Raw genomic sequence first — 13,434 nt, 5'->3', positions numbered from 1 at the left:
TTTGCTCCTCTCTACAGTATGATTAATCTTTTTAAGAATTTAAATTGCACATGTTTTTAAAAATTTTGCTTTAAAACATTTTAAGGGTCTTTACTCTTTTTTCTAAACCCAGGAAATTGTTAGAAAAACATATAGCAATTAATATACTAACTTAAATTCCTCGCACTTAACAATTATTCTAAAGTAAAAGGTATAAATGTTCATTTTTTTTTATTCCCTTATAAAGAAATATTAAATGGTTCAGATTGTAAAATACCTACAAATAAGGTTTTATAATAATCTACACCATCACCACATAATGCTGTTCATTAATATTTCTTTATCTTTGATGTTCCTTGTTCTTTTTACTTTACAGATAGAAATTTCATATCAATATCTAAACTAATTTTTCACTTGTCATATCTTAAACGTATACTAAAAATTCTCTTATTTTTAACATACAGAGTCACTGTTTTATGTAAATCTGTTAATATTAATTTAACTTTATTAATTTTATTTTATCAAGATTCTAAGATTAGAAAATTTTAGTGCAGCAAGTACTTCTATTATTTAGTTATGAAAATATGCAGCAAAGGCCTGGGATTTGTTATTTTCTAAAGTATTTCAAAAATCACTGGCAAACATGCAGATGTTTAAAAGAGCATAAAAATTTACTGGCAAATGTCAATCTACATTTAATTTCAGAATTCAATATACGAGGGTTGGAACTTTAATAGTGGCAACAAAACCAAAGAATGTCACGTATACCACACATTAGCTACATACCTACCTTATCTCTCAGCAAAAAGACTCGTGCTTCCTACGTCACACGCATGCGGAGTGACGCGAAGAACTGATCCTTGTATCAACTTGCGGTCTAAAGTAAGTGTTTTCAGGATGTTTTCAAAACAAGAAAAATGGAACCGGATAAAAATTGAATGTGCCAGAGGTCGTACAGCGCGACAATGTCATGTAGGGCTTCAAGAGGCTTGCAGGGAAATCTGCTTTACCTTACAGAACTGTTGCAAGGTGGGTAAAAGCCTTTAATGGTGGACACCAAAAAATGTGGCAGACATGCATCGGCCAGGTCGTCCTAGTGTCAGCGAAGCAGAAATACATGCTGTTGCCGCACTAATGGACAATGATCGATGCCAAGCCATTTGTGAGCTGGCCCGACAGACAGGATTTGTGCATACGACTGTGCTGCACATTCTGAAGGAACGCCTGGACATGAGAAATATTGCTTCACGATGGATTCCACATCATTTGACGGAAATGCAGAAATCGCTACGATACGATGCTGCTCGAATCCACCTGGAGCGCAATGAACGCGAAGGAGAGGCTTTTTTACATCGTATCATTACGCTGGATGAGATTTGGCCAGATCGTACCAGCCAAAACTGAAACGCCAATCAATCGAATGGCGTCATTATGGGTCACCTCGAAGTTCGAAATTTCTTCAGAACCCCAGCAATGTGAAAGTTATGCTGATTCTCATGTACGACTATGATGGTTACATCTTAACGCATACCGTTCCCCCACAGCAGGCCGTCAATACGCAGTGTCACTGCTCATTTTTGGAGCACCATCTCAGACCAGCTTTGAGAAAAAAAAACGGCGACACTCTCTGCAGAACGTCCCTATCATTTTGCATGACAATGCTCGGCCGCATGCTGCGCAGGCTGTGACTGATTTGTTCGATTGATGGGGCTGGAAAGTACTTTACCATCCACCATACTCCCCAGATCTAAGCCCTTGTGACTTTGACTTAATTCCTAAGATGAAGAAACCACTTCGTGGCATTCGCTTCAAAACTGTTCCAGAGATTCTTGCGGCAGTTGACCGGTCCATTCGAACTATCAACAGAACAGGCGCTGCTACATGTGTTCTGTGACTTCCACAGCGTTGGAAACGGGTTGTACACAATGCTGGCGACTACATTGAAGATCTATAAAACATGGTGACATGAATCACTTTTGTATTCCATGTAAATAAATAGTTGCCACTATTAAAGTTCCAACCCTCGTATTATATTTCGTTTTCTAAAATTAAGCAGTGATGAGACTATATGAAGAAAAACCATAACAGAAATGTAATTATTTACTGATTATAGATTTTTTTTAGGCTTACTTTTAACAACTGGATCTTAAAAGTGATTCATGTCTAGAATATCTCATTATCCAACAAAGATCAATATTTGGGCAACAAAAGCAAAGGACCAGCTGCAAGAATATACTCAAAACTTGTAAGAGAGCTATAAATGAATGATCTTTTTTTCTTCCTTACTTTTAGAAATGTGATAAGTTATTTTCAACTTCCTGAATAATATATTATGTATTCATAACAGCCCCAATAAATATACGAATAAACAAAATTGAAAGACTGCAGAAGTTCTAAGAACAAGTAATTGATACAGCGGATTGCATGTCTTAAAAATTGTTGTTAATTTTCAATAAATCTCTGCATGGTTCTTGAAGACAGCACATTTATTAAATATAAAAAAGAAAAGAACACAGGTATTGTCGATTTCTCACATAGCATCATGTTAGGTAGTTCGCGGGAGGAATGCGCCGGAACGAAGCCAGAAGTGTAATCACATATTCTTATGCGAGAAAAATAGTTAACTCGCTTCATTCCAACACACCCCCTCCTGTGAGTAATATTTTTCAAACATTTATAATTATACAAAAAAATTATTAAATGCACACAATAATACAAAAATTAAGAAATTAACGAAATATTTTTTACAGAATGTTTTCAACTTTTCTTCACTTTCAGCTGTAAGAAAATCTGCAATCAACCATTCTGTTTGAACATATTCTAATTTAATTACATTGTCTTCCAAAAAATCTTTCACTAAAGGAAAACGTAAGTTCATATGTCTTGATTTATTTGAAGACCTGGTGCATTTAATCCACTGAATTGCTGCTTGACTATCTGAGTTTAAGGTTACAGCATCATTTATAAATTGTTTACAGTTTAATTCAGTTAATAAATTTACAGTCCAAATAATGTCTTTACATATTTCAAAAATTGCAAATAACTCAGCTTCACATATTGAGAGACTGATACTTTTTTTGTTTATGACATTTCCATGAAATTAATGAATTGCCTAATAGAATTACACCATCAGAGAACGATTTGCCATTTTCTGCATTCAACCAACTAGCATCAAAACTCGCCAAAAACCAAATTTACTGCCCTAAAATTTTTTTTTTATCTTTTGAACCCATTAAATAGTACTCTTTTAGCCAAATTATAGTGCCTTTTATCTGGTTTATGATTAAATTGTGACAAATGTGTTGTTACAAATGACAAATCAGGCCGCGTTCTATTAGCTAAATATATAATTTTACCAATTAATTCATGATACATTGTGATGTCAATTAGTTCATTTGTAGAAAGGAAACTCTCGTTTTCTCCTTTTACAATTGGAGTTTTAACACTTTTACATTTTTCTAGATTATGTTTAACCAATAATAATTCAATATATTCAGACTGACACAAACCAATATCATTTTCATGTTTAACAATTTCCATACCTAAAAACTTACCGGTTTTGTTCTCGTGCACTTCAAATATGCTTTCGGTACTATTTACAATCTCTTGATACATTTCATCATTATTAGAAAAAATTGCTAAATCATCTACGTACATACATAATATAAAAGTATTTTTATCAACACTTTTAATGAATATAGAATTGCCAGTTGCATCAATCCAAATTTTTCCAATTCATCTTTTATAGTCATATACCCGTTTCTACCAGATTGTGGAAAGCCATATATACTCTTTCGCAACTTTTTCATAACCAGGTGGAGGTAACAAAAATATTTTCTTCAATATCACTATATAAATATGCATATTTAACATCAAAGAACTTAAAAAATAAATTTAATTCAGATGCAAGTGCAATTAATAAACTGAAAGATTCAATGTTTACAAAAGGTGAATAGGACTCGGAATATTCTTTATTTGATTAAAACCTGCTGCTTAAAGTCTCGCTTTGTATTTTGCTTCACCCGAGTTATCTTGTTTTATAGAATATACCCATTTGCTTTTTATTAGTTTTTTTTTCAGATTTGTTTACTATTTGCCAAATTTCATGTTTATTTAATGAATCCAATTCATTTTTCATTGCTATTTCCCAGTTCTTCCAATCGGCACTATTTTTTGCTTCTAAGTATGTATTCGGAATGTTATGAACTACATTAGCCGACTTTTGTTTAGATTTGAGCCTTTCCGAACGTTTGACTGGGATCTGATTTACGATATCATTACTACTTGACTCAACATCTGGTGTTTGATTTCATCCCCCATAGCGGCGTCTCTGACGCGAAGTTCCGCTTTGGTATAGAATTGATGAGTCGCTAATCACAGCCTATGCCGATTCGGCAGGAATTTCTAAGCTAGATATTTCACTTTTTGATTTAACTCGCATGTCACTGGAGAAGTTTCAAGCAATGAATTAATATTAAGATTTTCTACTTTCGTTTTCCCCAAATAAGTATTACCTTTTAAAGATTTATTGAATTTAACAGATCTTTCTTCTATTATTTTTTGGCTTTTAATATGAATTCGATAACCCTCTTCTTTCTCTAGTGTATCCTAGCATTATACCACGTCTTCCTGTAACTTCAAATTTATTTCTTATTACTTTCGGAACGTGAAAATAAGCCACACAGCCGAAATTTTAAAGATAATTTAATTTCGGTTTTCTACCTGTCCAGATTTCAAGGGGTATTTTTTCTCTTCCTTTACGTGTGGTTACATTAGACACTTGGGTGCTACAATTAATGGCTTCGGCCTAAAATTTTAATGGAAGCTCACTTTCATATAATAAAGATCTAGCCCTTTCTAAAAGGATGCGGTTCGCTCTTTCAGCTTTACCGTTATTTTCACTATTGTATGGAAATTTTTTTCATGAAATATTCCTGAATTAGTAAGGTAAGTGTCAAGTTGTTCTTTAACAAATTCTAAGCTACTGTCAGTTCTGATTTTTTTAATTCTTTTATCAGATTTTCATATTTGGCTTTAAATTGCGAAAATATATTAAATACTTCATTTTTATTTTTTAAGAAATAGGTAAAATACATAATACATGCCAGAAAAATCATCCACCAATAGCATGAAATATTGTGCACCACCAAATGATTCGGGTTGAATAGGACTACACAGATCAGCATGAATCAACTCAAGAATTTCAGAACTTTGATTTACGTCAACATCAAGATGAGTTTTTCTGGTTATCTTACTTATATCACAAGTTTCACATCTAAAATCATTAATATCAATATATTCTTTCATTTTAAGCATATACTTAGGTTTTAAATGACATAATCTGTAATGCCAAATCTCATAATTATTAGTGAATTGCTTAGAAAAGTAACACTCTGAATTATACAATGGTTCCAAATATAATTCTAATCTATTGTTATTTTTAAATGCTTTAGTAACTAAATTATTATCTTTATCAAAAATCATCATACAATTATCATTCGACTTAATTTTATAACCCTTATTCATCGAACAAGTTACTGACAATAAGTTATATCTTAGTTCAGGAACATAGCTACCATTAGTAATGGTTAAATTTGTAAGATTATTACTCACTGTTTTCGCTTTAATTGTTCCTACTCCCTCACACATAATTTTAGAGTCTTTACCTGCTTAACATCACACCACACCTCCGTTTCTAGAGCTCACGTGGCCCCTTTCCGGTTTGGTGTAGATGTAGGTGGACTTTATTAAAAAAAATACACAACAATTACAAGGAAATAAACAAACAATATAACAAGAAATTATAAAAAATATCTTGAAAGAATGAAAAATATCTTGAGTACAAAAAACTGGATGAATGAGCATTTTAATGTACAGTATGAGTGAAAATATAAAGGAATTATAAATATAAGTAACTTGAGGGAGGTTAAAGAATAAATTATGAATAAAATGCGAGGTAAATTAAATGGTGTCCTAAGAAATTAATAGGATTAATCTAATTGAAGCAGTTCTTGATCAATTAAGAATCTAATCATGTTTATGATTCTTTTTTTGGAAGATGAATTATTAAGGACTCTTTTGTACCAGAGACTTTCTAGCGACGATGAGGGTTTTCGGAGGTGCCATGAAAGAGTATATGGGCCAGATGTCGCAAAGTGGATGGGATCGCCGACTTCTCCGCAAGAGCAATAGTCATCTTTTTATAAATGGAAACGATGAAGAAAAGAAGGGAATGGAACATGTCCTGTTACAAGCAGGATTTCTTCACGAGTCCAGGAGAGTGGTTGCAATTTTACTGTTTTGATGACTTTATAAACAGAACGACCAGTATTTCCATTATCCCAAAACTTTTGCCATTTTCTTATAAATATTTTATGAAGACGCTGTTTAAGATAACACCGGGATTTTGGAGCTTCCAATTGAACACCTTCGATAATGGATGCTTTTGCTAGAATATCCGCTTCTTCATTACCCCGATAACCAGCATGTGCTTTGATCCATCTTAAGAGAATATTTGGGTTTTGGAGGAGTAGGGACTGGATGTCTCGGACAAGTTGATGAGGAGAATGGGGATCTTGTATTGCTAGTAAACTTGAAAGACTGTCTGTCCATATTTTAATCGTCTCGTTTTCTTCACTAGCTCGCTTAATAGCCCTTTTCAGTTCAAGTAATTCGGCTTGAAACACAATATGGAATTCCTGTAGTTATCCTTTCCCTTAGAGGACCTTCCTTGCCATTTTCGAATGCGCAATATGAACAATCTGTTCCCAGCTCTGTTTTGGACCCATCTGTGTAGAAGGTTAGACTGTTATCCACTTCAAAATGCTCTATTGTTCAAATTTGTTTTTTCGTCTCAAACAATCAAGGGTTGATAGCAATATTCTTGACTTTTTCTTCGAATTCTCTTGGATAATAGATTACACCTTCAAATTTTATTTCTTTCTCTAAGCAAGTGATATTGATGAAAAGGGCTTCTTGTTGGGCTTTCAGGAGTAGTGGCGTGATGCCTGTAATGACTTGCAAAGCTGCAGTTGGTGTTGTACGATATGATCCAGTGATATAAAGGAGGAAGATCCTCTGAATAGAAGCTAGTTTTCTTTCCAATCTTGGAGAGGATGAAAGTGACCACGCACTTACAACATGAAGGAGCAGAGCATCCTCTCGGTGATTGTTTGATAAAGGGTCCTTCTGAATCTTTGTTGTAGTCCCTAGCGGGGGCCTGCTATTCGGCAAAGTTGTTGATACTGGCTGATAGCCTTAGAGCCTTGTTCTTGTATGTGAGAAATCCAGTATAACTTTTCATCTAATATCACTCCCAGATATTTGAGAGATGACGTTCGGTTTAGAGGCTGGGTGTTCCACCGAACAGTTGGTACCCTGGACAATTTTCCTATAAGTAAATATTGTGATTTTTCTATTGATATTTCGAATTGATTTTTATCGGTCCATATTTTGAAAGTTTTGAGGGCTAAGTTAGTATGTTTTTCCAATTCTCGTCAAGTTCTCCCGCTGATGACAAATGCGAAATCGTCTGCATATGCTTGCAAATGAATTTCTCTTGGCCAGTCTGTTTTTAAAATTTCATCTGCAACTATATTCCAAAAAAGAGGAGATGTACAAGATCCTTGGGGGCAACCTTGTATTTGCTTCCATACTGCTGGTCCGTCACTTGTTTGAATTTCCACTTTGCGATTGGAAAGGATGTCTACTAAGGTTCCTGAGGTATTTGTTTTCGAATAAAATTTAATATTTTTCTTATGGTGTCATATTTAAAGTTGTCAAAAGTTCCTTTGATATCTAGTGAAATAATTATAACGTAGTGTTCTCTTTCCTTGGCCTCTTCGATAACATTTAGCTATTTCCGAAGAGCATGATTTATAGATTTGCATTCTGTGAAACCAAACTGATGTGGGTGTAACACTTGCTGCTGATTAAGAGTAAAATTAACTCTTTGGAGTAGTAATTTTTCTAATAATTTTCCTAAGGTCGGAAGGAGAGAAATGGTTCTATAAGACTTTAATCTATTTTTTCTTTCCCTTTTTTGTGAAAGAGAACTATTAATCCCGTTTTAAAAGGAGTTGGAAATTTTTTAAGCTCAAGGCATTTGTTCATGAACTTGGTTAATAATTCTGGAAAGTTACTGTGGATAATTGAGATAATTATGGAATCAATACCATCATAACCAGGGGCCTTGTTTTTAGGTAGCCTTTTAATAATATTTTCAATTTCTGTTTTAGTAAAGGCTTCTTCAAAATTACAAGGAGTGGAATGTGTATTTATTTCTTCTTCTGCTACCTCGGGATAAAGCTGTTGAAAGATTTTATTTGCAGAGTCCTTGGCATTTCCTGTAAACGGGTTTTCCAACAAGTTGAAGATAACTGAGGGCGGTTGTGCAGTCTTTGTTGAATTAAATGAAGTTCCGTAAGGGGAACTTGCTTTCGAGCAAAATTTTCTCCAAGCATTTCTCTTTGCATGAAGTATTTCTTTTTTGTAGATTGCTCTTTTCTTTGAATAAATTTTCTGGTAATGTTCTCTCATATCACCTGTGCTCTTCTTCACACGTCTCCTCAGTGCATTTAATTCCTTTTTATTTATTTCCAGATTTTGATTCCACCACGAAATATTTGGTGCTGTGGAAATTTTTTTAACATTCTATGAATGTAGACAAGAATCTAGTATTTCCAATTGAAGTTTTCAGTTGTTGAAGATTCTTCAATGATTTCCATTAATTTAAATAGCTTTTCTTCGAAATGATTACAGAACTTTTTGTGACCACCAAATTTGGTTTTAAATCTAAGAGAGGAAAGTTTAGAAATTTCTGATTTTAGTCTTCACCTGCTAAATAAATATCTTTTGTTTCAGGGATTATTTCTTTAAACCACATACTATCTTTGGTCATGTGATAAGAAGCTCCACTGCCCAGCAACCATAATTTATCACTTAGGCTTTCTTGTTGATGAGAAGTAGTAAACACACTATCACTAACACTTCGTTGTTCTGTTGACATGGTGTTGTGTATTTCGTCTTTGATTATTTTTATTACATGAGCACTTTTCGTATTTTTATTTTTGTAAAAGCAGTTCTTGGCGAAATGATTAAGACATCCGCAGATGTAACAGAGCCTTATACGTGAACTTTTGTTTTTTCTAGAGTAAAATACTTCTGCGTTGATTCCTTCAGCGCGACTACTCGTCTGAGAATAACAAGTATTTTCTTCTTCACGTAAAATTTCTAGTACTTCGTCCATTGACTTGTCACCTTGGGTTTTGAGAATTTCTCGTACTTTAGAGAATTTTTCTTTCAGTCCGTGCACTGTATAATAAACTAGCTCCCTAGATGTGACATCTAGTTCTAAAGAATGACAGTTCATAGCCATTCCTCTTGCTCTGGCAACATAATCGTTTGCCTATTCATTACTTTTCATTTGGGGATTTTTCATTTCATTGCCGACATTTATTTTACGGTCCTCTGCTTGACCCATGAATGTTTATTTTATTTTATCCCAAAGCATTTTTGTATTTTCCTCTGCTGCGAAATATAGCCCCTGTTTGTCTGACAATAATAACTTAATATTGCCGCATTGAAAAGAGACAGTCGACTCTCCATGGTGCAATGGTCATAGCACTGATCTCATGATCAAGAGATTGTGAGTTCGAATCCCGCTAGAGACAATGAAATTCACAGTTTGTGTAAATATTTAATTCCCTTCCCTTTATGTTTCCCTTTATTTCATGTTCCAGAAGATTCTGGACATTTCTTTAGTTTACCAGACAAGTGTTCTGGACTTTTCTTACTGTCTCCAGAAAAGTATTCTGGAACTTTCACTGCTAGTATAAAAGCAAAAGATTTGTCAGTTACTGTGTTCTCAGTTCTGAGTTGAGTTAATAAATTGGTTTAGCTTTACTTCTTGTGTATGTCATTGCGTTCCACACTAAAGTATCTACGTGGCAATATAAACAACGGCGTCAGAATTTTTATGATTCCATTCTGCCACATCTTTTTCATTTGAATTGTCTGGCTTCACCGCGGATATCATAGAGTCCAATCTTTTCAATAGCAGCGCTGTCTGTATTTTCGATGCCCAAATAAAGTAAATAGTTCCATTAAGCTCAGGGACATTTAATTTGTCCATGCTGACAATTTCGTTTCTGACAGTTTCGTTTTAGTCCATAGAGTTCACGTAGAATTTTAACAAACAAGAACTTTGGTACGGCTACCAATTTGTTGTTAATTTTTAATAAATCTTTGCATGGTTCTTGAAGACAACACATTTATTAAACATAGAAAAGAAAAGAACACAGATATTGTCGGTTTCGCACACAGCATCGTGTTAGACAGTTCGCGAGAGGAATGCGCCGGAACGAAGCCAGAAGCATAATCACCCAGGTATTCTTACGCGAGAAAAATAGTTCATTCGTTTCATCCCTGCAAAAATAATTATTAAACAATGCGTTAAAAATTTTCTCCTTGCAAGAATTTTATTTCATGTGTACAATACAAAACTATTTAGAAAAAATTTTAGAATATTATTTTCAATTAATCTCATAAAAATGGTTTTATCTTTTATAGTGTGGTTTTCTTATGTCTCATTTTTAAATAATAAACCATGCGGTTTTAATATCAGCTGGAGATGAAAAGATACATATTGTGAAATAAGAAAAAAAATATTGTAAATAAAAACATCCAGATTACTCAATGATATGTTTCAATTTATTCTTTCTTTTCACAGAATTTCATTTTTTAACTAATCTATAATTCTTTTGAAAAAAGCAAGAAAAAGTAAAATATTAAAATACTTATTTTACAGTGGAAGAATACTTGAGTGATATTTTTCATTTTCTAATCGTTACTCTTCATAGGGTGGTTTGTTGTTTTATTTTCAAGTCATAACCTTTTTGAGCATCAACTGTTAAAATATATATAAAATGTAAAATATTATTTTATCATCAAAAATTACTTGTTGAATTGTATACTTTCCTTTTATACTTATTTCTAGAGTGTGATATATGTGTTTCTATTTTTCATTATAATGCTTTATCTCCCCTAAAAAAGGAAGGGGGGGGATAAAAATATATGTTGAATGACTTTGATGACCAGCTGAAAATAAATATACATAAAATGTAGGATATTATTTAATCAGAGCCTGCCTCCTTTATAAAGAGGCTTGGGTGCAAGAACCATTTGGGGTCCTAAATTTATGGTAAAGCAAAAAAATGCCAACACAAATATATAGTACTATTGCATGTTTATTTGCGTAATTTTGTTTTTGCTATTAATTTCCTCAGAAGAAATTAAAACAATTTTGCAGCTTCTTTTTTTGTACTTAATACAGCCAGTGCATTTAAGCGTTCTGTACTCAGCTTGACCGAAGACATTTCTTTGTTGATTTTAATTTGCTGAAAGATTGCTCAGCACTTGCTATAGTAACTAGCAACACAATGAAAAATTTTAACACAGTTAATACAGTTAGAAATAATTTACTATAATTATTATTTAGTGAGTATTACAGTATGTCTTGTGCGTTATTTACATCCCTTTCATTCGAAATCTAATCCCCTAGCAAATCAATAACTTGGGTTAACTTTTCTTTTACATCATTGTTATAAAACTTTACAAAGTTTTTGGGACATTTTTCTAATTCCCGTGTTTCTAAAGTTCTTTTTCTTATCAGTGATTTGAAATACTTTTAAATCTATTTTCTATTTGTACTGTTTCTATTAAAAAGTAATATCTAAATTCCTCTATCGGGGTTTCTATAACTTCCATCGTCTGCTAAATTGGAATATAATCTTTTTCGAATTCGTTTTTCAGGAAAAAGGTTCTGAAATATTCAAATTAGGAGTTATAAATTAAACCAATCAATAAAAATTGGTTTTGCTTATAGTTTATTGATAGTGTTAATTTTGGACAATATTGCAAACCATATTATTAAACATAAGATAAATGGCATTTCTTGTATTGAATCCAATAGACTTTTAGCTTCGGATACCCCTGTATGATCGTTGTTTGCATCAATAAATTCTTCTAGAGCATTGCGACTTTGTTCAAACTGTGTGTACACTGCTTTAATAGAATCTATTTTGATTTCCCAACGAGTGTAGCATAAGGGTTTAAGGGAAATATTTAAATATTTTTGTAAAATTTCCCACATTTTTGTAGATACAGATAATAAGCGATATAAACGTTGTAATATCAAAAAAAAAAATGCAATATATTCTGCTGAAATCGGCATCACAAATTAATAAATTAAAAGAATGTGATATGCAAGGCACATAAATTGCTTGATGGTTTAGAGCAATTATTCTAGATTCTTTATATTTCCTTTCCATGCTTCTACTATAACCGTGTGCCTGTCCTCTAAAATTCCTTTTTCTATAATATCTAAATCAAATTCTCTTAACCTTTTCAATAGAGTTTTTGCTGCTCTTTCTCCAGTTACATCGGTTATTTCAATAAACCCTATAAATAACTCATTTATAGTTCATCTTTTCTCTTCAAAATTTCCATACTTAATAATGACTGAAGTTTGATCTTCCTGAGAAATATCTAGGTACTATAGTGCTATCATCTAGTCTTTAATTTCGTTTCTGACTTCATCTCCAAACGCAGAAATGATTTGTTCTTGTGATCTATGTACTAAATCGTGCATAATTCTATTTTTCGAATTCTTTATTCTGTTTATATGATTTATTAGCACAGAGTCACATTTACTTAAATTTCGACTAAACTTAAAAAATTTCCATTATCATATGTTCCTATTATTTCATGGGTTCCTAGAAGTGGAAGATTATCATATGCTAAAAACAGAATTACATATATAGTTTTTGAAATAGTAATTTAAATCGTTCCGTTTTGATTTGTTTTATCAATAGCCGAACATAAATTTAGTCGCTTTAATAATTCTTTCCAAATAGTAAACGAATTAAAGTGACAAATAGAACTCTCATGATCTCGAATTACAGTTAGCAACTTTCTCCAGCTGTTCTAGCTACCTATAAATCGTGTAGATTGTTCATTTCCTCTTCTTTTTGAAAATAGTATAGTACTACAAACACAAAATATGGTTTTGCTATTTTTGAATAAATTAACGTTCCGAAGCTGGGTTTCACCATTTAGCTATTTTTAAAGCAATATGTTGAGGAAAATGGTCTACCTTCAACATTTTTAACAAAAATTCATTTTTGTTGTACATGTCCGGTTTTAACATAAAACATTCTAAACTTATCGGTTATAATATTTGGTCATAAACCTGGATCACTTATATTCACGTGACAATATCTATTATTGTCATTTTCGTCGTTTTTTTCTGATTCTATCATATTTGTATAAACATACAGTTCTTCAACGAATTTCAGTTTCCACATTTTTATTGTAAAATTGTGTAATTTGTTCAGATGAAGCTTGAATTGTAATTTCTAAAGTCGAAGAAACTTCATTGCCAAAATTTACTTCAGA

General features: G+C 32.7%; 1 protein-coding gene across 1 annotated transcript; it reads left to right on the top strand.

Annotated features, from left to right (window-relative positions):
• The first annotated feature begins 1,053 nt into the window (after nucleotides 1–1,053).
• LOC129959850 (uncharacterized) lies at nucleotides 1,054–1,383 on the top strand. Its single transcript, XM_056072742.1, has one exon. It carries the CDS (start codon nucleotides 1,054–1,056, stop codon nucleotides 1,381–1,383), a length of 330 nt encoding a protein of 109 aa, XP_055928717.1.
• The last annotated feature ends 12,051 nt before the right edge of the window (nucleotides 1,384–13,434 follow it).

This window comes from Argiope bruennichi, chromosome X2 (assembly GCF_947563725.1).
Source record: "Argiope bruennichi chromosome X2, qqArgBrue1.1, whole genome shotgun sequence".
Lineage (NCBI taxonomy): Eukaryota > Metazoa > Arthropoda > Arachnida > Araneae > Araneidae > Argiope > Argiope bruennichi.
Note: the sequence above shows the minus strand (reverse complement) of the source record. Positions and strands in the feature narration are given on the sequence as shown.